This window comes from Dermochelys coriacea, chromosome 5 (genome assembly GCF_009764565.3).
Source record: "Dermochelys coriacea isolate rDerCor1 chromosome 5, rDerCor1.pri.v4, whole genome shotgun sequence".
NCBI lineage: Eukaryota > Metazoa > Chordata > Testudines > Dermochelyidae > Dermochelys > Dermochelys coriacea.
In genome coordinates, this window is record NC_050072.1 from 86,329,587 (window position 1) to 86,354,717 (window position 25,131).

The 25,131-nt window shown below is 41.8% G+C and overlaps 1 protein-coding gene across 3 annotated transcripts in view; it reads right to left on the minus strand.

Annotated features, from left to right (window-relative positions):
• Positions 1 to 25,131, minus strand: part of SECISBP2 (SECIS binding protein 2) — a 51,666-nt gene that overhangs the window by 15,401 nt on the left and 11,134 nt on the right. For 2 of the 3 annotated variants that reach the window (XM_038403516.2, XM_043514745.1), the window contains exons 5-13: positions 24,896 to 25,131; positions 22,506 to 22,587; positions 19,572 to 19,738; positions 18,628 to 18,777; positions 13,725 to 13,829; positions 12,174 to 12,305; positions 10,404 to 10,536; positions 2,777 to 2,949; positions 1,007 to 1,142 (exon numbers count right to left, since the gene is read on the minus strand). In XM_038403516.2, the coding sequence (XP_038259444.1) occupies positions 1,007 to 1,142; positions 2,777 to 2,949; positions 10,404 to 10,536; positions 12,174 to 12,305; positions 13,725 to 13,829; positions 18,628 to 18,777; positions 19,572 to 19,738; positions 22,506 to 22,587; positions 24,896 to 25,131 (1,314 nt within the window). The remainder of the gene's footprint in view (positions 1 to 1,006; positions 1,143 to 2,776; positions 2,950 to 10,403; positions 10,537 to 12,173; positions 12,306 to 13,724; positions 13,830 to 18,627; positions 18,778 to 19,571; positions 19,739 to 22,505; positions 22,588 to 24,895) is intronic. The other variant, XM_038403517.2, reaches the window with a different exon arrangement.

Consider the following 25,131-nt stretch of genomic DNA (forward strand, 5'->3'; position numbering starts at 1 on the left):
CCAGCTATTTTAGAGTAAGCTTGTCCCAGACAGCAGAATAGCACCGTATGCAGGGGTTAGAGTAAGCAGGAGAAGAGACTAGGAGCAGAAAGCTGGCTGCAGGAGCAAAGCAGACTCCATGATTCAGAAAAGTCATGGGCTGCAGGAAGTGGATCCTTGACACTGTAGAGGCCTCTGAAGCATTCTTTGGGCGTGCGCCACAGTGGCGCGGAAACTGAGCAGGGAAGTGTGTATAGATATTTTATTGTTTTTTCTATATCTGCACGTTTCTTGTGCTAGCTAAAGTAAAATGACTGGAACCCATACAAAGTCTATAATCCCTGAAGAAGTGAAGTATAAATCCAGAGTGCCCACAAGTTGGAGCTCTGGGAAAGGATATGTTTCAGGTTCTAGGGAGTCTGGGTGGGGGTGTCAATGCTAGTCCTGGGCTTAGGCCCCTGGGAAGGCAGAACCCCATTTCAATGAAGTGGTGACAGAGCCAGTGCCCGTAAGTGTGCCAGAGGGGTCAAGAAAAGACACAGTGGGAAGCTTAAGAGCACACAGGCCAAGTGTGGTAGGACCCAAACAGCAGCATGGTGAGCGTCCAGCAGGAGGAGCTTTACCAGGGCTGTGACACCATTACAAATACAGTAAATCCAACGTGCATAGAAAGGAGGCAACAACAATTAGACTTGCCATTACCCAGCAGCACAGACATCAGCTCTGACATACTCTTCTAACTGTGTTGGAATTGTTCTCTGCAAAAAAAACCCTTTTAGAAAACCCCTAGTAGAGGCCTGAGCTCGATACTAATCTTCATTTCACAAGTTTTGTGTAAAAGTTTTTTTAAAGCAGCAAACACAATTACATCCACACAGCCACCTACACATTGTATTGTCTACTCAGCAGAAAGTACCACTGCAGTGTGACACTGCTGGTGTTGTATCCAGTTAGCCAGCTCTTTAAAAAAATTAAAAAGCCTCCCCCCATACCATAAAAAAATAAGACATTCAGCATCTAGAAATACCTGTTTTGGTATCTTGAGTAAGCGTCTGATCTTCAGTTGTGGATTCTTCACACTGATGAACAGTATCTCCATCATCTTTTGGAATTGTCTGTTCTAACAGGTGCTGTTTTCGCTGTTCTCTCTCTTTCAAAATAATCTTAAAAATTAAACAGTTCAGTGTCAGGCAGGCACCAATACAATCAAGTTTTAACACCAAGACCAAATACACAAACACCAACTCCTCCATGTCACTAACGTTTAGCTTCATTGTAGGTGTATCCCCTCACACCAGGTTCAGGCAGCATGATGTCAAAGTGTGAAGACTCGAGCCAAACGCCACATATGCCCTAGCCTGCCTTTGTATCAAAAGGGGAAAAGATCAATTTTCTGCACTTACATTAACATTGATGCTTTCTAATGGCTACCATCAAAACTGGAAGAGACTCTTCTGGAGGCCAACTACAAGGACTGAGAGAAAAACTGAAGAGCAAGGATGAGTTAGAGCAAGAAGTTGGCCCAAAACAAAGGGGCAGACAAAAGCATTTAAGTATGAACATAAAATGTGGGAGTAGTCCAATTGCATACATATTTAAGGTACTTTGCTGGACTGAGGCTTTATTCCCTCCCATCCTACTATGTAAAATACATTCAGTTTGTTCCTCAACTGTGGGGGTGAGGCATGGGGGAGGGAGGGAAAAGAGACAAATCTGAGGGGTACAGAGAAGACAAAAAGGAAAGGAGAGTGGTGGTACAGGGTGACAAAAGGGAGTATTGGGGATGAGGAAAGCTGTGTAACACTGGATCCAGTTTGATGACTCATTACAAGTGTACTGCTATAGCTAGAGCAGTGGACAGATTCTTGAAATCAGTCATTGTTCCCTGCATTTGCAACAGCCCCCAACGTAGCTTGCTATTGCAGCAGGCAACATGTATGGGACTACTGGCTCAGTTGACTGGTCCAAGCTTTGTGACCACTCATACCACAGGGCCCAGTTGCAAGAGGGAAAAAACAAGAAAAAACAAAATCAGATACTTCTATTACAATGGCTCCTAAATGTACTAAACACTGTACAGACCCCATCCCCCCCAAAAGCCCACAAAACATGGTCCACATTCCTTAAGTTTACAGTCTGAAAACTGATAAACAAAGGGTGATGTCGTCCAAGGCAGCGCATTGCACACTGCTTGTTAGCTATAGTTTTTACATTGTACAATTTTCAGGTGCACTTCAGCAGTACAGAGTGGTTATTAAGCTATCCTAACTGGCTCCATGAGGATCTCCTTATACTAAGGAATCCCAGGTGATACTGAACTAATGCTATGCCACAGCCCACAGCATAAAAGGGATGCCCAAGAGGTATGCGAAGGGGCCTGGATGTCCTTATATTTTCAGCTTCCATAAAAGCTCCATGGACAACCAGGCAGAAATTAGAGAAGCTTTCAGGCTGCTCTAATTCATGCTAGGGATCAGACCATCCTGCCCAAACCTGCACTGAGCACAGCCTGGCTAAACTAGAAAACTTGATACTTAATACGTTTCCCCATCCCAAAGATTTGAGCACTTTTTCATACAGACAGTCCTTGTGCTATGAAGTGGCTTGAGTTAGGAGTAGAGAATGCTGATTTAAAACACTGAATAATATATTTAGCTTCATCATATACAAAGACTTTTTTTTAAAAAAAATCAAGGATATCTAAAATTGAATTTGAGGAAGGCTAAAATCCAGATTGATGGTGATTGCTTAAAAAGAACAGTAGAGCTATTTAATAAAAGGTAATAAATTGGAGCACCTTTTTAAGAGATGTTGGTTTCTTTGCTTTGGGGACTTCTCTCTGCTTTCCCTTCTTTACCAAAGGAGCGCTGGAGTCCAATGGATTATGTGGTGTCTTCCCTTGATTTAATTGTTGTTGATTTTTTGTTACTGTTGTAGGTTCCTTTGAAAGCAATGGTATGGCACCACCAACTGAGATAAGAGAGTTTTAAATCAGACAGCTGTAACTCAATGTTAACATCTGAACAAAATCTAAGGCAAATTTAGTGTTTGGCTGTCATATGCAACAGGTCCCCTATCATATAGAGAGGCATTTTTTTAAGCAATATTGAGGGGGGGGGGGAAGCTTTAGTTTATCTTGGCTCCTTCCCAAAAAAATATTACCCCACCCATCTCTATTAATTAGCACCGATCTCTCAATCTCAAAAATATGGAGAAGAAATTAAGCTAAATATTGCAATGCAGGCTACATTCAATATCATACCAATCCAATTTGGGATATATTTTAGAAAAAACAAAGTTCTACTAGACTTGCCATTTGGGATTTCGTTCCCTCCACAAACAGATTCTATGGTAGCTTCAAGGATGTGCTAGAGCTTCTAGAATTATTTGTTGTGAGTAAGTTAAATGTGTCTAATCTCCTCCACCCCTCCTATTTGTGAGCTGCTTGCAAGCCAACACCACACAATTTCTACTGGAGTGTAACAAATGAACAACGAGATATCTAAGGTACTTATATGGCTCCCATCATATCTCAGCACTTCACAATCCTTAACGTATTTATCCCCACAATGCTCCCATGAGGTAGGGAAGTATTATCCCCATTACAGATGGGGAACTGAGGCACAGAGACAGTAAGTGACTTGCCCAAGGTCACAAAGGAAGTCTGTGATACAGCACAGACTGCACCTGGAAGTCCCAAGCTAGCACGCTAACCATTGGACCATCTTTCCTCTAACATGCGTCTAATAAGAATTTGTAGATGCATTAAGTCTATGACACTTACAGGATCTGCACAGAAATCGTTTTACCCTTAGTACTTCAATGAATAAGGCATCAGAAGTAACAGCAGAGTGAAATTGCCACATTTGTTCCTGAAAATATTGCAAGTCACTTTTGGTATCTCTCAGCCACCTCTACTTAGAGCTTTCAAGGGAATTTGCATAGTATCTTTCCAATATCAAGCAAGTTACTCAGAGCTGATTAGCTACTGTGCGCTCAGAGTACTTAAAGCTGATACAGGACAGCTTCTCTTTTCAGGCTAGACTTAGTAAACGAGAACTGAGTTGAGAACACAGCAAAGGAAGGTGTATGTAGGTAGAGCTAAAGGTTATGTGCTGCTTCATATCCAGTAATATGCATAAAATCCTGAAGCTCTAATACATCTGTCAAACTATGCACATCACCTGTGTATTCACAGCCTGGAGAAAAATAATTAAGGGCTTGACTACACTTGCGAGTTACAGCGCAATAAAGGAGCCCCGAGCACCCTGCGCACTACCCATCCACATGGCAAGGCACATAGACACCCTGACTCCACAGCTACAGCGCTACTGGTACTCCACCTCGATGAGTGGAATAACATTTGCTGCACCCCTGCTGGACCGCCACGGCACCAGTGTGGATGCCCTGGTCCTATAGGGAGCTCTGATTGGCCTTCAGAAGTGTCCCACAATGCCTGTGCTAGCCACTCTGGTCATCACTTTGAACTCTAGTGCCCTGCCCTTAGGTGACCAACCATCAGACCTGCCCTTTAAATTCCCTGGGAATTTTGAAAATCCCCTTTCTGCTTGCTCAACCAAGCATGGAGTGCTCTCAGCGAATCTTTCCAGGTGACCAGGCCTCCACGTGCCAGGCGAGTCCCAGTATGGAACAATGGTGAGGTACTGGACCTCATCAGCGTTCGGGGGGAAGAAACTGTCCAGTCCCAGCTGTGCTCCAGCTGTAGGAATTACGATACCTTTGGGCAGATATCAAGGGACATGATGGAAAGGGGCCATGACTGGGACGTACTGCAGTGCAGGATTAAAGCGAAGGAGCTGCGGAATGCCTACCGCAAAGCGCGTGAGGCAAACAACCGCTCCGGTGCTGCCCCTGGTGACCTGCCGTTTCTACAAAGAGCTGGACGCAATAGTTGGGGGCAACCTCACCTCCATTCTGAGGACCACCATGGACACTTCAGAGCCCAGTTCAACAAGGCGGGAGGAGTAGCAGCAAAGCGGGAGCGAGGGTGCCAAGGCGGAGGAAGACACCCTGGAATGCCTAGATGCATGTAGCCAGGAGCTATTCTCAAGCCAGGAGGAAGGCAGCCAGTTGTGACGGCTGGTGCTTGGGAAAGGCCAAACACCAGAGGGCATTCCCGGTAAGTGGCTTTTATTTTGGGAAGGAAGTTATTTGTTGCGGGCTCTTGGGGTGAGGAGGGTTAGAGCTGCATGCATGCCTAGATGCAGAATAGGGAGTTGATGTGCTCTCACACATTGTGGTAAATCTGCCTCAGTGATTTCTTCAAAGGTCTCATCCAGAACCTGGGCAACGTGCTTGCGCAGGTTTCTCGGGAGAGCCACTGTGTTCCTTGTCCCAGTAAGGCTAACTTGTCCACGCCACTGTGTCATGAGGGGCAGGAGGACCATTGCTGCATACAGGCAAGCTGCATATGGGCCAGGACGGAATCCACATTGCAGCAGAAGACCCTCCCTTGCTTCCTAGGTCAACCTCAGCAGCGAGATATCTTCCAGGATGAACTCCTGTGGAAAACGTGAGGACAGTGTTCAGTATAGGGGCCCCCTGCCGCTGTTGGCTCTCCACAAGGCACAGAAACCCAGAGGACAGTACAGCCATGAAACAATCAGTCACGCTTGACCCTGTGCTTACTCACCATTTTGGGGCTCCTGTGGGTTATGTGCGCTTGCTTTGGGACGGGCAAATTATGATATTGTGTAGACTGTGCCTGCCCTTGAGTACGGGGGAATTATTGCTCTGTCTGGTGTAAACAACGCTGCCTCTGTTAAGTGTTGTATTTTGCCTTTACAGATGCAACCTTGAAATCTCAGCCATCCGTGTCATCACTGGCCGAAAGACTCCAAGGAATCAGAAACAGGCCATGTAGAAGCAAGGAAGACATGTTGCATGAAGTAATGAAACATTCAAGTAACGAAAATTGAGAAGTGTAGGAGTGGCGGGAGAATGAAAAGAGGATCTGCCAGCAGAATGAGGAACGCCGGCACAAAAGTGCGGTGCTCTGGCAGCAAAGCACGGATCGGCCGATAAGTATAATGGAGCGCCAAGCGGACTCAATCCAGGCACTTGTAGCCATGCAGGCAGAGCACTACCACACCCACCTGCCCCTGCAGCCCTTGTCCCAAAACTCTTTCCCTTGTGCCCCCATGTCACCCCCCAACCCACTTTCCCCAACATCCAGGTTCATACCGCCACCAGTTGTCTCCAACATCTGTAGCTTCACCACCCAACCCTGAAAACTACGACCCCTTACCCACTGCACTCAACCCCCATCACCATGCAGTATAGCCATCCTGAAGTGCAGCACTCATTGCACAGCACTCCACACAAGAAGGCCAAGTATGATAACAGGACATATACAAATCTGTGATTGTACCATTCCCCATCCCACCCCCTTGCCCTTTCTATTTCCCAAGCAGTTGTGTTTCTTTTCAATAAATAGATTTTTTGGCTTTGAAAACATTCTTTATTATTGCATAAAGTAAAAGATACCTTAGCCCAGGAAAGAAACAGGTACTGCAAGTCAGTGTAGCGAACCGATTCCTACTAATATTGGAACCAATGCAATTCACTCCCGTCCAGGGCACCAGACATTACTGTGGCTTTCAGCCTCAAATTGTTCCCTCAAGGCATCCCTAATCCTTGCAGCCGCACGCTGGGTCCCTCTAATAGCCCTGTTCTCTGGCTGTTCAAATTCAGCCTCCAGGTGTTGAGCCTCCGAGTTCCATGCATGAGTGAATCTTTCACCCTTTCCTTCACAAATGTTATGGAGGGTACAGCACGCGGCTATAACCCTGGGGATGCTGTCATCAGCCAGGTCCAGCTTCCTAGAGAGCGCCAGCGGCCCTTTAAACAGCCACTGTCATTCTGCACTGGCTCAGCCTGTTGTTGAACCGCTCCTTGCTGCTGTCAAGGCACCCTATGTAGGGTTTCATGAGCCACGGCATTAAAGGGTAAGCGGATTCTCCAAGGATCACAATGGACATTTCGACTTCCCCTACAGTGATCTTTTGGTCTGGGAAAAAAGTCCCGGCTTGCAGCTTCCCGAACAGGCCAGTGTTCCGAAAGATGCGCGTGTCATGCACCTTTCCGAGCTAGCCTGCGTTAATGTCAGTGAAATGCCCACGGTGATCCACAAGCACCTGGAGAACCATTGAGAAATACCCCTTCCGATTAACGTACTCGGAGGCTAGGTGGGCTGGTGCCGGAATTGGAATATCTATACCATCTATCGTCCCTCTGCAGTTAGGGAAATCCATTTGTGCAAAGCCAGCCAAAATGTCATGCACATTACCCAGAGTCACAGTTCTTCTGAGCAGGATACGATTAATGGCCCTGCAAACTTGTATCAACACGATTCCAACGGTCGACTTCCCCACTCCAAACTGGTTAGTGACTGATTGGTAGCTGTCTGGAGTTGCCAGCTTCCAGATTGCAATAGCCACCCGCTTCTCCACCGTCAGGGCAGCTCTCAATCTCATGTCTTTGCACCGCAGGGTAGCGGCAAGCTCCTCACACAGCCCCTTGAAAGTGGATTTTCTCTTCCGAAAGTTCTGCAGCCACTGCTCGTCATCCCAGACTTGCATAACAACGTGATCCCACCACTCTGCTTGTTTCCCAAGCACAAAAGTGGCGTTCCACGGTGGTATGTCCGTGAATGCCACAAGCAAACTCATGTCATATGCGTTACTCGAGTCAATAGCATCGTCAGATCCTCACTGTCACTTTAGATCATAAGGAATAACTCGACTGCTAAACGTGACATGCTGGCGAGACTCGTCAGCATACTCCTCAGCAGTTCGGGCTCCATTCCCGCAGACCGAAAGGGAAGACAGAGCACGCAGTACAAAAAAAAAAATGTTAAAAGATGGTACCAAATGTGGACAGAAGCAAAGGGAATGCTGGGATGCGAACCAATGCATCACGGGGTGTTGGGACAGGACCCAGAATGCCCCACACTCCCCACCCCCCTTCCCACAAGCCACAGCTCCAGAATGGGAAGAGGTGCTCTGTGGGATAGCTGCCCATAATGCACCGCTCCCAATGCCACTGCAAGTGCTGCAAATGTGGCCATGCCAGTGCGCTTGCTGCTGTCAGTGTGGATAGACCAAAGCGCTTTCCCTACTATGCTCTAAGGAGGTGGGTTTAACTCACAGCGCTCTACATCTGCAAGTGTAGCCATGCCCTAAGAAATTACTCAGTGTTATACATTTACTGAGCCCTTGCTAGCATTCCTGAAGGCAAAAATGTAAATACTGTAGTCATTTGTATACGGTTATAGCATTTCAACAATTAGCCCTTAGAGTCAAACATTTTACCTTCATACATTAATAAATCCAAGTGTGTTTGTCTTGTTTTGTACTGTTAGCCATTAGAGGGTAAAAAATAAGGATATTGCTCAATTTAAGTACTCAAGAACCAATCAGCTGATGATTTAGAATTTAAATCATGATGTAAGGCAGATCATAAGAGATTACTATTTGTTGTTTCTAGGACTAATTAACACGCATTTAATAATCTCTGAAGCTGTCAAACAAGTCAGTAATTTAACATAGTTAAGATGTGATCTCCTTCCAGTTCTTTAAAAATGACAGATGTCTTTATATATTATATACACATATATATATTATATACACACACACATTCATACACACATCCTTTATAAAATATACAGTTGTTTAAGTTACTATGACTCAGCCACGTTCTCACTTTCACCATACTCTGAAAACGAAGTACAAGGTAGAAAGGCAATAATGTGAATAAACGCCATTTTTGTCACACTATTAGATTTCTGTGACTTTTCCTATTCTCTTTACTTTTTTGCAGCTATATCAGCTGTTAGCATAAAGGTATGTCCACAACCTATAAGCCAGACTCAAATTTTGGCTCAGTCTCAAGTGATTTATTGTGAACACTTGAGCCTCAAAAAGTTCTTAATAATGCAATAGCTATCTTATTCCTCCTACGTACAGTCAAGACATTCTCATCCCTCTTACAAGACAAGACCAGACAGAAGTAATCTAATGTAATTACTACTACAGGAGCAGACGCTATGATTCATGATGCTCTACTTCCTGCTACATCACTCACCCTGTCCCCACCTAAAATTATCCTCATGTAAGTACTTTTTAAAACTATTCCAGTTATTTAGGATTAACAATTGTAGTTGCTAGAACCTCTCCAATATTATATTTTGGCTGCCTTTAATGCTAGAAGAAAGATTATACACAAACTATTCCAAGTTCTCACAGTGAACAAAGACAAAAAACACCAATAATTGATATCCAGTTATTCCTTTGAAATCTCAAGAATGGTAGGGTGTTAAAAAAAATTATGAAATTAATTTTACCGTATTTACCATAAAATTAATTTTACGGTATAATAATATTTTATTGTTACTAAATTTGTAACAATATACAAATGTTACTGAGCCCTGAGTTACAAGGGCTCAGTAACATTTGTATATTGTCAGTATATTGTTTCCACAATACCAAAATAAGGAGAGAAATTCTTAATCATTGCCAAGTGATATGGATTACTAAGTTTTTCCTTTTTACTTGAACTAATGTAGTTAAATACAAGTTTTCCTTACAGGTGATCTACAATACAATGTGTTGTGCCATTTTTGTGTTTCTTTAGGATATACAAATAGAGGCTTGAAAGCATTTCTTTCCCCCACCATAGCCAGGTTTTTGCTCATTTTTTACCTTACAAATGACAGACAATTTAAGTCTTGTCTTTTGTTTTTGCCTAGATAACCCATCCAGGAACCAGGGAACTGCTGTGGGAGTTCTCAGCCCTCAGCTGAAAGGGCTGGGATGGAAAGGTTTGAATCTTTACCAGAGAGCTTTTCTCCCAAGTGTTTGTCAAGAGTTTCAGTTAAATCGGTGTTCAAAAAAATGAAACTGACTGAAATTCTCTTCGCTTTCATTTGCTCAGGTTCCAATCTTGCCACTTGCAATGTCATAATCGTATCAGTTCCCCAATTGTCAATAAGGAAGACCTCAAACAAAGAAAGAGCAAACAAGACCTGACAGTTTTAATTTTAAACACAGAACCAAAATGCCAAGCTGAAGTAGACTTGGGCCATCCCTATACATCATAAAGCAGAAAAAAGACCAAATATGTCCCCCTCTTGCCAACTTTTCAGGTTAATTTTCAGTCATCTTTCCGACCCATCTGAATAGATATTATCCAGCTAAATTGTGGTTCTTCCCTACCTCCACCCCATGTTATCTATCTTAACTTTTCATATACAACTTTGCTTCACTTTGATTTTCTTGTCCATCACAAATGTGAAGTATGTTCCTCCAATTACCACATATTAAAAGTGAGGCTATTTTTAAATTTCCCATATTTGAAACCAAACACAATTGACATGAAAAAAGGAAATTAATCATAGCTTGTACCTGAAAGCACCACAGGTTTTGAGGACTGTTTTGATTTCTCTGCATGTTGCTTCTGCTCCAATACAGCCAGCATGCCTCCCAAATCCAACTTCACTGGAATCTGACTCTTCTTTCCACTGCTCTTAGAAGCTTCCTAAGGAAGACAGGAATAAAACAGGGGTTGTCCCATTTCAGATCTTAAGAGGCTGCATTCCTTGTGACATACAATATATTATGGACACATTCATTCAGGAATACTTGTGTTTAAAGATTAAAACAAGTTAAAGTGGAAAAAACATATCAAATCTCAATGTTTTGGAACAGTGATTGTTTTGGATTAATGATATGTTTTTTGACACCTACTGAAATGGAGCACCAAAGACCTCTTTAAACTAGCATCAGCAGACATTTCACGACTGAACAGGCTTCTGCTTTGGGAAGTATGTAGGGTACCTTTTACTAAAAAAGTTTATTGGAGTTACTAATTTTACTTCAGAAATATATAGGATAAATAGTTGATGCATTTTTGTTTTTAGCAGCTGTTTTTCAACACCTGGGCCTGGTGCAGACAGCTCACCCTTCCCCATGCCTTTCTTTGAAAAGAATTCTCTAGTGATTCCCACTTTATGTGCAGTCATCTGATAAACAGCTTTATGTTTCTGTCTCTCTATTCAAGAAGGTGGGCAAGTAGCCTCCTCCATGGCTGGCACTATACTTCTCAGTAGCCTCTTCTGTCCAGAGACAAAATTAATTTTAGATCCAAATTTACAGAAGCTCCATGTACTTGCTTTTATTACTGTAAATGAATAACCTAACAGAGGCAGAAACATGATACCTAGGGTACAACTACAGCTGTGCCACTGTGACGTAGACACTTTCTGCATCACCAGAAGGGGTTTTTCCATTGATGTAGTTAATCTACTACTCCAAGAGGTGGTAGTGAGGTCAGCAGAAGAATTTTTTTTTTTTAAATCAACCTAGCTGTGTCTACACCAGGGGTGAGGTCAACCTTACCACAGTACTCCAGGTGCAAATTTTTTCATAGTCATGAGCAACGTGGCTAAGTCAATCTAAATTTTAAGTGTAGGTCAGGCCTAAGGTTGCAGAAAGTACTAACGAAGTGTTATTTTATAGCTACCTAAATAAGACACAAGACAATCTCTGCAGGATCATGGTCCTCCTTGATTTCTGTACACAAGCCATGCCAGAGTAAGCAATATATCCAAACCAAGGTTGCCTTCCTAAATCATTGCAACTCTTTCTTCCTTCATAGTCCCAGCCATCATCATTTTAGTAATGTACCAACCCAATAACAAGCCAAGCCAGGAAGCAGGAGATTAGGGCATTCTGATTTACTTCCATTACCAGAGCTGTGCTACAATCTAGCGCCGCATGGCTGACTACTAGCTTGCCCTACCATCTGTTTGATATCAAGATGGAAATAATTTTGAAGAGCCCACTGAAACAGTAAAAGCATTTCTCAAAGTTTATAGAGAACAATATAGACCCAGTAGAATGCTAATAAATCCAAGTCAAGCTTGATCCAGCAAGAATTTTTTGGAACAAGGCAGCTTATGTCACCCTCTCTTATGTCTTACACACTGGCCAAATTTTTTCACATCTGATAACCTAAAGTGGCTTGATTTTCACAGGTGCCAAGTGCTTCCAACTAAAAAATCAGGTCACTTACTGTAGATACAAAAAAGATACACCTGCATTTAAGCTTGAACCTTTTGGTCCTTATTGCAATTTCAGCCTATGATCACTTACTTTCAATGGGAACTGGTTTACCTGAGGTTTTTTTCTTTCCAACATAGTAGATGAAGCCTGTTTCCCTGCTTTTTTCCCTGCTGTTACAACAGCTCCCAAATACGACATATCATTTCGATAATGGCGATCACAGGACTCTTTGGTTAGATGTACCTTTGAAATTTAAAAAGACAGAAAGAAAGTGCCAAGAAGGAACAGAAAATGTTTAGACTCCAGTCATATAGACTGGAAACACCAAAACGTAAGCAATATGAATATCTGCAGGGGGATAAAGAGAACATGTGGTAGTCAAGTCTACCTATAGTAACAGGAGCTGTGATCCAGACCTGAAATAGTAAGCAAAGAGTTTCCTCTCATTATGAGGAAACAGTGAGCATTCACTGGCTGCTAGATTGGTCAACTACATCCAAGCCCTCTATCTTTAAGTATTTCTAGTTTGCCTACTATGATGGCACCTAAATTCTTCTAATGCAATGTCTCAATCTTTTGTGGCTGGTGGTAAAAAATATTTTTGCGACCCCTCTACATTTATTATAACAATTAAAAAAAATATGACAAGTCTATATGGTAGGTGGGTGTGTTTTGAGACCATGCTTCACCTCACAAACTTTGAAGGTTTGGGCTGCCTCCAAGTTATTCTGGAAGTTTTATATTTTTTGCTTTAGAATAAAAAGTTTAATACTTCGTGACACCCCCCCCACCCCCCGATTGTCTTTTGTTATCCCCCTGCAGATCACAGCCCAAAGATTTATAAACACTATTTCAGTGTAACACAGAAATGGCTTAGGGCTTGTCTACCCACTCACCGTGCTACTGTAGCATTTAGCTAAGACACTACCTATGCTGACATGACAGCTGCCCTCCTATCAACACAGCGCTGTCTATATTGGGGATTAGGTTGGTATAGCTACATCACTTTTCCACACCCCTGAGCGATATAGTTATGCTGACATAAGTTGATAGTACAGGTCAAGCCTTAGATTTACTCCTTCACTGCAGAATAATTTTTAAGTGGAAAATAGCGAAAGGAATGCATATGCAGGTAGACTACTTTTGCCAAAAAGCTGCACAGATCTTACCCTTGCTGCAGACTGGCACTGAAATGTAATGTTCTAGGTGCCCTAGATATATAATTGAGTAGATTTAACACTGATCAGGCTGCAGAGCCAGAAGTTGAAGATACTCAGCAACAGACATCTGTGAGACTAAGTGGGTGAGGTAATATCGTTTACTGGACCAATTTCTGTTGGTGAGAGACAAGCTTTTGAGCTTACGTATGACCTGAAGAGCTCTGGGTAAACTTGGAAACTTGTCTCACATCAACAGAAGTTGGTCCTATGAAAGATATTACCACACCCACCTTGTTCTCTAATATCCTGGGACCAACATGGCTACAACACTTCAGTAGATACCCGTGTACATATTCCCTTACTTGTTCTAAGAGCAAGCCTCTTCACCAAATAGAAGCACAACTAATACAGAAATTCAACATTTTAAAGTTTCCATTTTTCTCTGTCCAGTTTTTGGAGATACAAAGCAAGTGTATGGGAGTCATCTGACAAAATTTCTTACTTCAGGCTGCCTTCTGCTAACAGGAGGAGTATAGGATGATTTCTGAGTCCCCACCCTGCTTTTTCGGTCAGCAGCAGCTGCCAGATCAGGAAACTCTTCAGCATCCTAAATAAAATACAAGCCATCATTTTCAAAGATGACAATCAGCTCCAAATTCCCAGCTACAAATCAAACAAACATTCTCTCCCTCTCTTCCACATAAAGAAACATGCATCTGTTTTGGTGTATAGAGATTCATGGATCTGAGTGCGTCTCCTTCACCTATTAACATCTTAATGCTTAAAAGCTGCAGAAGGCACAGATTTTGCATATGGCAGCAAATAGTTCAGAGATGAAGGGATTTTTTTTTTTTTTTTTTTTAAAAAAAAAAGCTTGCATTAACAGATGCCAGACCTTGAATTTTTTCTAGTACTGCAGCCAACTAGTATGGACAGTTAAAAGTAACAAAATGGCTCCTTTTAGGAGCCACTCTTTAGATCATTTACAAGCATTCTGAACTGCAAAGCCCCCATTTCCCACTCTAGCCTCCAGTTATATAGTCCTGATTTAAAAAGCGTGGGTGAGAGAGAAGGGGGACAAAATAGTGGAGTGCCACAAGCTTTAAACTCTGGAATTGTGAACTCAAAGAAATCAGTATATGCACGTTTTGATACAACTGACTATGTACGTTTACAGCAAAACAACAGCACAGAGAATGCATGTATGCAGTATACAATATAAAACGAGGGCCACACACTTGTTGCTTCTGTAGGCCGAGACCATTAAAAAAAGCACATTACAGGCTCCTTGACTTCCTTCATTCTCCGCACAAGCTCCTTGTAGGCCATGCTCCAATCTCCCACAATTTCAGGGACTTCTTGCAGCCACTCCACAGTCCACCTCAGGCCAAAGATAGCCTGGCCCTCCATTCTCCCCATGCCATGGGCTCTGTGTGTCCTCCCCATTTCCCGCTGCCACATGCCAGGAGCTCTGTGTTCCATTTGTCCTCCTCCTCCCATGCCAGGAGTTGTGTCCTTGCTCATTTCCCTGCTCTGCCACATGGTAGGGATCTCTCTCTCTCCCCCATGTTCCCTTTCCCACCATACCATTTTCCATGCTTTCCCCACCCCTGCAGTCCCCAGGGTCTGTATGTGCTCTCATTCCTACGGAGGCCACTCACATTCCCAGAATACAACATTTCAGTACTTCTGGGAATGGCATGACTCCACTTCCGCTGAAAGCCATATCCAATTTTGTCTCAGTATCGGACAGGAACAAACCTTCAAAAAGCTGGACGAATGGCCTGCCTACTCATTCCTCCCTATTCCCTCTCCCCACATTCTTTTTTCTTTTCTTTTTTTCTCTGACTGGGAGGTAAGAGATTCAGGATGTCAACAATTTTAAACTGTACTTGGAGGATAGGCAGAGCTGCGATGGGTGATATAGATACACTGGAAAGTGTTAATGGCTGCCATCAATTAGTTCTTCAATCTAAAGACCATTACAGAGGTAGCTGAAGCTGCTACAAGATTCAAAGAGCTCCATGAATCCCCTATTTCCCCCTTCAGGTTTTTTCAATTTTTACCCAAATCAATTGGAGTATTGCCCACTGACACCTAGATCATCAAGTTTTGGAACTGACAGGATGTGGTGTTCAAATATCTAATGAACAGATTGACATCTCTGAGCTGAGTGAAAGACTTCTTTGCTCAGCAATTAGCACCATAACACTATGCTTAGTGGAATTTTTGAATATATTAAAAAAAACCACAAACCAGTTTTTTCAATCACAATGTACTTTAAAACGCAATTTACACTAAGTAATAAACTGAATGTTATCTATGAAAATTACTTCAGTTTTATTTGTGCAATAGCTAAATTACAACTAATAAAATAGAATAATAAAATCCACAATAGGAATTTAGAGTAAAAATAATGCTGATTAGAACTACTCTTTTTGTGGAGGTAGGAAAAACACAAATTTACATCAATACTCTCACAGTAACCTTAAATTGCCCAAATTACACACATATTTTGAAAGAGCTCTGTTGTAAACATATACATTTATATAAAAATAGGAGTACTTATGCCTTCATATTGATCAATTGAGCAGGAGTTGCATGAATCTGAAGACCAAATTGGGTTATATGTAGGTAAGGTGGAAGAGTTACGGTTAATATGAAAATCTTAAAAGGGAAACCAATTTAAAATCTAGACAATTTCAAAAAAATAGGGTAATCTGAGGTCCTACACGTCCTGCCCTCCAAGTCCCAATCAGTGCAACATTTTACCACACATTTTTGAAAAAGCCTCTCCCCCCCACTGCCGCAGGAGGAAAGAGCCACAAACAAATAGAAACTGCTTCATTTATTAGAGAAACAAAAACTAACGTACAAAGTGCTGTCCAATGCTCAAAAACAGGAACAATTCTGTAATCTTAGGGAAAAACGTTCAGAGTTACTACTTACCATTAAAAGGCTCTCTGTTTTTTAAAATGTAATACACAAAAATGTACATGTGTAATCTTTACCTAGCAGAACACCTGATTTTCTCCTGAATAATTATATTGTAGAAATCAACTGGATCTTCCCCCACTCCAATATAATATTTAATCTGAAGCACATGACCAGGGCTGTCCCTAGCTATTTTGGTGCCCTATGCAGCCACCCCATGGGGAGCTGTGTGGGGCCCCAGGCCTCGGGGGAGGGGGGCATGGAGCAGCAGGGCTGGCCACCTCCTGGGGGAAGTGGAGTGACCCGGCCCCAGCCTGCTCTGCTCTCCTGGCTCCCAGCCTTGGGGGGGAGGGGGGAACCACACCCAGCACTCACCGGCTGTGCGGATGGGAGCCACGGGAGCGGAGCAGGCTGGGGCCGGGTAGTTCTACTTACTGGTGAGTGCAGGCCTGACTGTTTCTGGAGTCCGCAGGGGTGTGGGGGCGGGGCAGAGAAGGGGCGGCAGGCCTAGGGAAGAGCCGGAGCAGCACTCAGCTGTGCAGGGCACCAGGAAATTTTGTGCCCCAAATTTCCTGGTGCCCTACGCAGCTGCGTACTTTACATATGGGTAAGGAAGGCTCTGCACATGACACACTGTTAGCTGTACAATGTAGCAAAGCAATAAGAAGCAAATTTTAATTGCTTCCTTTGCTACCAAAAAGAAATCCCAAGTTGAAGGTTTTAGCTGCTTGTAGTCACGATGCACATTATGGCTGCAAATTCTGCAGAGGAATCTACGAGTACTGGCATGGAATTCAGTGGAACTTAACACGTGCAAGTGTCATGCTACCACACCCGTTTTCCCCTCTGATCTCCATTGTCACATACAGTGTCTGATTTGCCTAACTTCTTAGTTAGGGTTTTGTAATATACTGTTGTGACATTGTCTAATTAAAATATAACCATGCAAATCATCATTGCTACACTGTTATATAATTGCAACGAATCTTATACAAAGTGTAACACATGGCCAGAAAGGTTTAAACAGCTTGCAGGCTAACCAACCCAGAGTTGACCTGTAGAGATACATTGGAAATGGTAATTAGGACCATTCGATGTTAGATTGGCTAGAACTTTGAAATGCAAACTTATATTGTTAGAAGCGATACTAATTGTCTGTGTGCACTCAAACTTCAGCTATGTAAACAGGCAGTTCCTATCTGTCACTAGAACCATTAATTCAGATACCAAAAGGGAGTATTAACATTTAGATGAATCTTGGGTGAAATAATGTCAATGTCCATGTCTCTTTGAAGTTTGTGATACAGCAATTTATCCGTTAGGCAGTCTATGTTAATTTGTTAGGTTTCAGAGTAGCAGCCGTGTTAGTCTGTATTCGCAAAAAGAAAAGGAGTACTTGTGGCACCTTAGAGACTAACAAATTTATTAGAGCATAAGCTTTCGTGAGCTACAGCTCACTTCATCGGATGCATCCAATGAAGTGAGCTGTAGCTCACGAAAGCTTATGCTCTAATAAATTTGTTAGTCTCTAAGGTGCCACAAGTACTCCTTTTCTTTATGTTAATTTGTGTAACTAATTACTGGTGGTGCTTAGGAAACAGAAGGTTACATCAAAAGCCTATTGTTTACCCAGGACTGTATGGTCAAGTGGCTGCTAGAAAACTGTATAAAAGACCCTCAGGTCCTGATCCTGTTTATCTCAGATCTGCTTGAGGTTTCATGCAGGGGAAGCCTAAGCCACAAGGACTGAGATCCCAGTTCTGACTGGACCACCCTGAAATATAAACATTGGACTATAACCTATGGACTACTTCTGAAAGAACTCTTTGCATCTACAAGTTCACCATCTCTGCTATGAATCTCAATCTCAAGACTGACTCATGTCTGTATGTATACTGATCTTTTAACCAATCCTCTCCCCCCTTTTTTTTTTTTTAAAATAGATTTTAGTTTAGTTAATAAGAATTAGCTGTAATTCTTACCGTGTATTTAGGTAAGATCTGGAAGATTAATTGACCTGGGAAGTAATGTGTCCGATCCTTTGGGACTGGTAGAACCTTTTTTGTATGATGAATAAGATTCATTAATCTTCATCGTATCTAATGTGGGTGCCTCGGTGGAGGCCTGAGGCTGGGTTACTTTAAGGGAACTGTGTTGTTGGTTTCTGGGTAAGCAGTGAGGTTATTATGGAAGCTGTTCTGTGCTGGCTTGGTAAATATAAGTATTGGAATATCCACCAGCTTTGGGGATTGTCTGCCCCATTCTTTGCAGTTCACCTTAATTGAGTGACCTCAGCTGGATCCCTTGGGATCCTGGTCACAACCGTACTTTGGGACTAGGGAGAAAATTACCTTCTTAAAATATACATACAGAATCAGTCTACACCGCAGATCTGAACCCAGGTTTCTACAAATTAGAAATCATATACCAACCCCTTAATGTGCACACATTACCAAAACTTTCGACTATACCTCAATCCTCGGTGGTTCCTGTACTATAAAGCTGTCATTTTGAGGTTTTTCCATTTCAGGATTTGATTTAGGTTTCTTTTTCTTTTTTTTCTTCTTCTTTTCTGATACTTCTTCAGGCTCGGTTTCACTAGCATCATTTCTGGTTTTTGTCTATTGAAAGACCACGAGTGGAGTAAATCAACTATTTACAGACAACTAGTATCAGAATACAAGTAAAAATTTAAAAAACAAACAAACACCAAACTTATGCAAATGATCAAACATGTACAACAAAGTATGCCCTAACCAATCTACACTGTGAAAACATATGGGCAGAGTTTGATCATCATTTAAGACCCAGCAGCAGTTAGAGCACAGCAGAGAATATAGTGCTGTAAACGTACTGCACAACTATCACAGCATACCTTGGATACAGTGATTTGGGCAGAAAACATTTCTCCTAAAAGAGGACATGTTTCAATTTTAACCTTTGAAGACAGCAAGATGTGAAAGAAGTGTAACTTAAAATTATGGACAACACTTCTAACAAACAGTGTAAAATTACATCTAAACTACCTTAACAAAGAGGCATTTGGTTTACAGATACTATTTAAAAAAAAAAAAAAAAGCCACTAATGTGTCAATGGATGATGTTGGGGTTCTCAAACTTCGCTGAACCAAGAGGGCAAACTGAAGTCTGAGCCCACCTGAGCTTTGCCATTCTGGGCAGGGGTGCCAAAGCCAAAGCCTGAGCCTCACTGTCCCAGGTGGGGGGGATTAAAGTCAAAGCCTAAAGGGCGTTAGCCCCAGTTGGTGGGGCTCAGGCTTCAGCCCTGGCCCCCAGAAAGTCTAATGCCAACCCTGGCAACCTCATTAAAACAGGGTTACAACCCACTTTGGGGTCCTGACCGACAGTTTGAGAACCACTGTTAGATCAATGGAGTGTAACAGAATTCTCTGAATACCTTACTATTTGCCTGAACATCTGGTTTTTCTTTGCTGCAAGAATGGCTACTGGAAACAAGTTCAGAGGCTGGTGAGGTAACAACTCTCTTTGGAGCCTGCGATAGTATGGTGGCCCGTGATAAATGTGACTGCGTGGAGTAAGATGCAGGTGTCGGAGGAAGGGCTGCTGGAAAGAAAAAAAAAAAATTCAGAGATATCTAAAGATAAATTATTTCACAAGCTACTTAATATTTAAAAGGTTTAGGAATTAATCAAATACTACCACCTCTACAGTTTGTGACAAGGTAATGTGAATGTTTTTAATTTAGTTTCTTTGAACAGCTGTTCAAATTAGTTACTTGGCAGCTAGAGAGCAAAGTGTTTCCTTACTACATTTTTCCTCCACTGGGCATGCACACTTCTTTGTTGTTATGCAGATTGTGGGCTTTGATATTAATTTTTATTTGCAAAAGAGAACCGAAAATTAAGTTTTGGGAAAACTGCAGTTAAATTCAAGAAGACCCTCCCCACGAACTTTAAAAAAAAAAAAAAAAAAAAAAAAATCTATAAACAGCCACCATAAAGCCAAAATGAGAAACCAAACACACCAACATAACCTTGTTTTAAATACCACCTCATCACCCCTACCCCACAATAGCCCTGATAAAGAAATAAAGTTTGAGAGTGCCCCGAGAGTCAAAGAGAAGTAGATCTCACACTAAGAACCTCCTGCAAGCAGCTCCCTTCTCCCACTCACTCAGACTACCAATACTACCTCAGTCTTATCTGGGCTGAACTTCAGTCAGCTAGCTCTTATCCATGTCCCAACCATCTCAGTGTTGTATACAGTATTCATGTAGCTGTGTCAGTCCCGGGATATTAGAGAGAAGGTGGGTGAGGCAATATCCTTTATTGGACCAACTTCTGTTGGTGAGAGAGACAAGGGGCATGGCTACACTGGAAACTTTGAAGCGCTGTTGCGGGAATGCTCCCGCAGCAGCACTTTGAAGCGTGAGTGTGGTCGCGCGCAACCGCAAGCGCTCCTGGTAATCCAGCTCCACGAGGGGATTAGCTCCGAGAGCTGGGAGCGTGGCTGTCAGCGCTCGAAGCCTCTCTACACTAGCGCTTTAAAGCGCTCAGACTTGCTGCACTCAGAGGGGTGATTTTGCATACCCCTGAGCCAGCAAGTTAGAGCGCTATAAAATGTAAGCATAGACAAGCCCAAGCTTCCAAGCCACACAGCTCTGTGTGGTTCAAAAGCTTCTCTCTCTCTCACCAACAGATATTGGTCCAATAAACATTACCATCTTACCTGCCTTGTCTACCCTACTATACCAAGACATTTGACCAGATGTCTTGACAGCACTGGCTGGGTTGGGTGAGAGCAACTCAAACCCTTCAATTGCCTTCCATAATAGGCACCACTTACCTATTCAATAGAGGAGAGACAACATGGACCTTAAGAACAAAATTACCAAAGGGCACTCCCATCTACTCCCGCTGCAGTTCAGAGACAAGGCATCAACATCTCACAATCAATGGATCAAAGGCAGAGATAGATTTAATATCAGTATAGACATTAGTTCATCTAGTAGTGCTACCAGTTCCTGTGCTCAAGTCTGTACTGAGATTGCATCAAGGAGATCTGAGGTAGCCATATATTCAGAACTGTCTTGCCACAATACTGGATGATACTGCTGATAGTTGGCTATTTCTTTAGCAGAAGCCAGCATTCTATTCTTCCTAAAGTAGGCACTGATGACTCTGCCAATAAACTGAGGCAGATTTTTCATCCTGGCCTTCAGACAGCAAGGAACACAAGTCCAGAGCACAGCTCATGACAAAAAAGTATTCACAACACTTCTGCCATCTCGGGGGGGAGGAGGGGGAGGAGGAGAAGAAAAACTGTCCCAAACTCAAGTAGCGAAGACCTTGCATTTCTCCTCTTAAGACACTGCCCTGCAGCCACAGAAACAGACAGTGAAGTCTGAATTGGATCCATTTTATCTGCAAAACAGCATGAAATATGCTTGTAATGGCAAGGAGTCAGCCAGCCAGTGAAAGATGACAGCTGTTAACCACCAGGTAGTCAACCACTCAAAACAAATTTGCTTATCAAGGTTTACTAAATGTTAAGGGTACTTGTAATTTGCTACTGATTTTTTTTTTTTTTTAATAGAAAGCAAAGCGCTAAACTTGGAGTACTCTTAACATCAGAAGTCAAAGATCACTAGACTTCAAATACCTCAATACCTGATAATAAAAAAAAAAAAAAAAAAGCAGCAGCACAGGAACCAGTACATCAGCACTACTCTTTAAATGTCCATGACATCAGACAAAAATGGGACAATTAGCTTGTGAATTCTATATACACCAGTTAACCACTTGCAGTTATAATTGAGAGAGCAAATATTTATGCTGCAATACAAAATGGATATAGTTTTGAATCATATAAAAACTGATACATTAACCTAAAATATTCTTAACCCTACAAGATAAGCTTAGACATAAAATCTGAGGAGACCTAGGACCTAAAAGAAAAATGAATGCATTTTCAATGCAAAGTGGTTTGCTTTGAACAATTTTCCTTTTGCCATTTTTGCTTTTAACAAGTGAATTTTTAACATTAAAACTAGAGATCTATTATTTACATGTATTTTGGAAGTAGTTTGTGATAAGTCAAGATATTTACACAGCAATTAAAACAATTACTCAAGTTAAGTGTCCCCTCAAGCCACACACACACACTTCAGTGAAGGAGAAATTGGTTTCAAATTTGCTTCATTATCTCTCACTGGTTAGTTTTCACATTGTAGGTTTTTATTTTTAAAATGTGCACATCTATTTTATTCTCAAGAAGCATTCAGTACGACTGTAACTTTTATATTAATGAGATGCAGAGTCAATTCAAACCCAGTAAGTGGCAGATATTTTGGGGTTTCTCCAGCACTTACCTCTAGTAAGAAGTGAAGAGGAAACTGAACCTGCGTCTGTATAAAGTTTTGATACAGCTTTGTTTTCCACTGAAGTTTCATCCTACAAAGCAACAATGTATTGTTTTGTATTCTTAAATACAGAAGACTCCCAAATGTACATAACTTTTTAGACTCATCTGGAACAGAATCACTGGGCCCAATTATATTCTGCAACTATACCAAGACCCTTTTATACCATTCAATTAGTAAAAAAAAAAAAAAAAAAAAAAAAAAAAAAATCTTTAAAAGGGGGTAGAAATGGCACCCTGAGAATACCTCCTGCCAGTGGAGATCTGGCATAAAGGTTCCATGACACTCCTGCTCTCAGACTCCAGCAATTATGTAAACGAAATGCAAATCAGAACACAAACTTACCTTATTTTAGCAATAAAAATTAGATGCAGAGCATTTCCTGGGAATTAATGACTGGTTGAAGCTGATGCCAGTTAATCATTAATCCACAGGCAATGCTGTGCACAGAGGTGGTGGTTGTTGCCTTCCCCCCCCCACCAGAAAGTAGCTGGAGGGAACAAGGAGGGGATGGGCTACTGAAGCATCTTACTATGATGGATTCAACTTATTAGAACTTTTTGCTGGCACCTGAGGGGTTGATGTTATCCATCAATTGCTAATAAGTAGGGCTGTCAATTAATGGCAGTTAACTCATGAGCTTAACTAAAAAAATAATCGCGATTAAAAAAATTAATCATGATTAATCACACTAAACAATAGAATACCAATCGAAATTTATTAAATAAATATTTTGGAATTTTTTTTTACATTTTCATATATTGTATTCTGTGTTGTAACTGAAATCAGTGTATATTTATTAAAAATATTTTCACTGTAAAAATGATAAAAGATAATATTTTTCAATTCATCTCATATAAGTACTGTAGTGCAATCTTTGTCATGAAAGCTTATGAAAACTTACAAATGTAGATTTTTGTGTGTGTTACATAACGGCAGTCAAAAACAAAACAATGTAGGCGCTGAAGTTTTTCAAGTCAACTCAGTCCTACTTCTTGTTCAGCCAATCATTAAGACAAACAAGTTTGTTTACAGTGGAGATAATGCTGCCCGCTTCTTATTTACAATGTCACCAGAAAGTGAGAACAGGCATTTGCATGGCACTTTTGTAGTGGCATTGCAAGGTATTTACGTGCCAGATATGCTAAATATTCATATGCCCCTTCATGCTTCGTCCACCATTCCAGAGGACGTGCTTCCATGCTGATAACACTCATTAAAAAAAATAATGCATTAATTAAATTTGTGACTGAACTCCTTGGGGGAGAATTCCATAAGAACGTAAGAATGGCCATACTGGGTCAGACCAAAGGTCCATCAAGCCCAGTATCCTGTCCTCTAACAGTGGCCAATGGCAGATGCCACAAACGGAATGAACAGACAGGTTACCATCAAGCGATCCATGTCCTGTAACCCAATCCCAGCTTCTGGTAAACAGAGGCTAGGGACACCATTCCTGCCCATCCTGACTAATAGCCATTGATGGACCTATCTTCCATGGATTTATCTAGCTCCCTTTTGAACCCTGTTATAGCACTGGCCTTTCAACACTCTCTGGCAAGGAGTTCCAGAGGTTGACAGTGCATTGTGTGAAAAAATACTTTGTGTTTGTTTTTAACCTGCTACCTATTAATTTCATTTGGTGGCCCCTTGTTCTTGTATTACGAGGAGGAGTAAATAACACTTATTTATTTTCTCTATACCACTCATGATTTTATTATAATTATTAATTATATGTCCCCTACTCTGTTTTACCCACATTCTGCCATATATTTCATGTTCTAACAGTCTTGGATGATGATCCAGCACATGTTGTTCATGTTAAGAACACTTTCATTGCAGATTTCACAAAAACCCTGGGGGCCCCACACAGCCCCTTCCAGTATCCCCCAACTGGAGCTGGGTAGTTGTAGGGGTTTCTGTAACAATACTCCGGGGGGGGGGGGGGAGGGAATCTTTTTTGTTTTGTGGGTGTTGTTAACATACTTGTTGACAATTATTTGAAATAAGTTACCAAAATAACTGAAACTGGAGTGATTATATTGTGTTATTTTGACAAATAAAACATGCAGAATTTTAAAATATTATGCACAGAATTTTTAGGTGCAAAATTCCCCCAGGAGTAATAGTTTAAATTCCTAGTCTACTCTCAAGCAACTGTTTCCTACTTTTTTACAGTGACAGTCTGCAGCCTGCCCCGCCCTATCTTTTCCATTTTCCCCCTACAAGCTATTTGTTACTTAATCACCCTACTGATGACACAAGTGGTTTAATGAATCACTAAACAAGTCATTTTATGAAATACTCTACAAGGCTCCAAAGTGCAAACATCAACTAACCTCTGTGGTCACCAAAGCAGAAGTCTGTGTTCTCACTGGTTGTCTCAAGAGTGCAGTATTGCCTTCAGTTGAGCATAACAGCCCCCATTTATGTTTTTGTAGGTCCACTACATCATTGCTTCCCAGACTCTGCAACTTAGGGAAATCCGAAAGGGTAACTTCAAAAGCAGGTTTTGGAAGAGACTCGTTTTTTGGAATCTGTTTTGATTTCCTGTTCATGGCTTTATGAGACCTGT